At 44.5% G+C, this 1,641-nt stretch overlaps 1 protein-coding gene across 1 annotated transcript; it reads right to left on the bottom strand.

Moving 5' to 3' along the window:
* On the bottom strand, positions 1–1,156 carry LOC142531201 (dof zinc finger protein DOF3.4-like). Its single transcript, XM_075637281.1, is given in 2 exon segments — positions 1–217; positions 219–1,156. Coding segments are annotated over 2 exon segments (681 nt in total). The 5' UTR covers positions 810–1,156; the 3' UTR covers positions 1–127.
* Positions 1,157–1,641: the final 485 nt, after the last annotated feature.

The raw sequence follows: 1,641 nt of genomic DNA, 5'->3' as shown, positions 1-1,641 counted from the left end.
TTGGCAATTGCATGTTTGGGCGAAACCTGATTGATTAAAAAAAGTGCAAAATGTTTGAAAACTTGGAATATATTGTCAAAAGCATGAACCAAACATTACGACGATCGACGGGAAAAGATATTTCATTTCATTTCAGAACACCACCCGGTGTGGAAATAGCGAGATCTGGCAAACTGAAACAATCCCCACCACCATAACCACTTTCTCCATTCTCAAGGCTGCCAGGTATGTTCCGAAAAGTTCGCCGTCCCGCCGCCGCTGGTCGGAGCAGGAAAGGGCCAGACAGCCCTCCCGAGCCCGAAACTCACGTCATCGAGCCCGAGACCGAGCCCGAATCCACCCAACGCCAAAAGCCCCGACGTCCCTTGAGTATTGAGCAGCGAGGTATAACTCCCACATATGTTCAACCCAGCCTTGACATCACCAGGAAAAGGTAACGGTCCGCCGTGATCAGCGGCCAGGGGGACCAAGAACTGAGAACCCACGGCGGGAAGGTGGCGGAACTCATGATGGGACGACGAAATGGCTCCTGAGTTTGAAGCAGATACGGCACTGGTGGTGCGAGATCGTTTGGCATTCTTCCGGCTTCCTCCACCGACGGGTATGTCGCGGAGGGTTCCCCCGTGAGTCCAGTAGCGTCGGCACGACTTGCAGAAATGTCGAGGCTGGGAGAAGTTGTAGTTGTTGTAGTAGCAAAACTTGGTGTTGATAGAGTCGCAGCGCGGGCAAGGTAGATGCTCCGGCTCAGGCGGCGGTGCGCCGACATGGGCAGCCTTGGTTGCCTTCCTCTCCACAGTATCACTCGCCATGGGTAAAAAATTGGTAATGAAAAAAATGGTGGTAGCTTCGGGGGTTTTATTGGCGTAATGTACGGGGAGAAGAAGAGATTCTGTCTGGGATTTTACTGAAACGGTGTGTTCTGAAATATTCTGAGAATTGCGAGCAGCTTTTGCAGAGTGAGAGAGGAGAATGCGTATTCGAAAATGTTGAGTCGGCCGGGAACAGGCTTTGTATGGGTCGGCTCCTAAACGGGGGCTCTTGTTGGGGGGAGCTATAACTATAAGTATGTATAAGCGTGAATGAATAATACTCTCGCCTCTTGAAAGTGCTCAGACATTATTGCCATTATTGTCCATTTCTTCCCTCTTTTGATTTTCAAACAGTTTTTGGTTTTGGTTCTTTGTTAACTTATTTCATGCTTCCATTTTTTTTTTACTAATTTGAAGTCTACTATAGATTGTATCTTGAGGAATACTTGGTATTTGGGTTTTTATGATCTAATATGTCTGACATTATGGAATGTGTGAATATTGGGAACACGATTCTTACCCTGATTAGATTTTTAGATTTGTGGTGAAAAATTTATTGCAAGTGATCCAATGAAATGATCTTTTCTCGCATTTAAACTAAAAGTTTCTCTTTTCTCGTATTTTTTTTAAAAAAATCAACTATTAGATATTGATTAGGAAGAGTAATTTTCCCGACTATTGATATTGAGACTTTGACATAATTCAACTTTAAAAGTCAACTCAAAGAAGAGGATTGTTCAAGTCCATATATACAACTCCCAACGATTTAATCCAGCTGATTTAGGGCATCTAACACAAAACCCTTTTGTCCATGGATGAACAATTGGATGGT

The sequence above is a fragment of the Primulina tabacum genome, chromosome 17, assembly GCF_025594145.1.
Source record: "Primulina tabacum isolate GXHZ01 chromosome 17, ASM2559414v2, whole genome shotgun sequence".
Lineage (NCBI taxonomy): Eukaryota > Viridiplantae > Streptophyta > Magnoliopsida > Lamiales > Gesneriaceae > Primulina > Primulina tabacum.
This window is presented reverse-complemented; position numbering and strand designations above follow the sequence as displayed.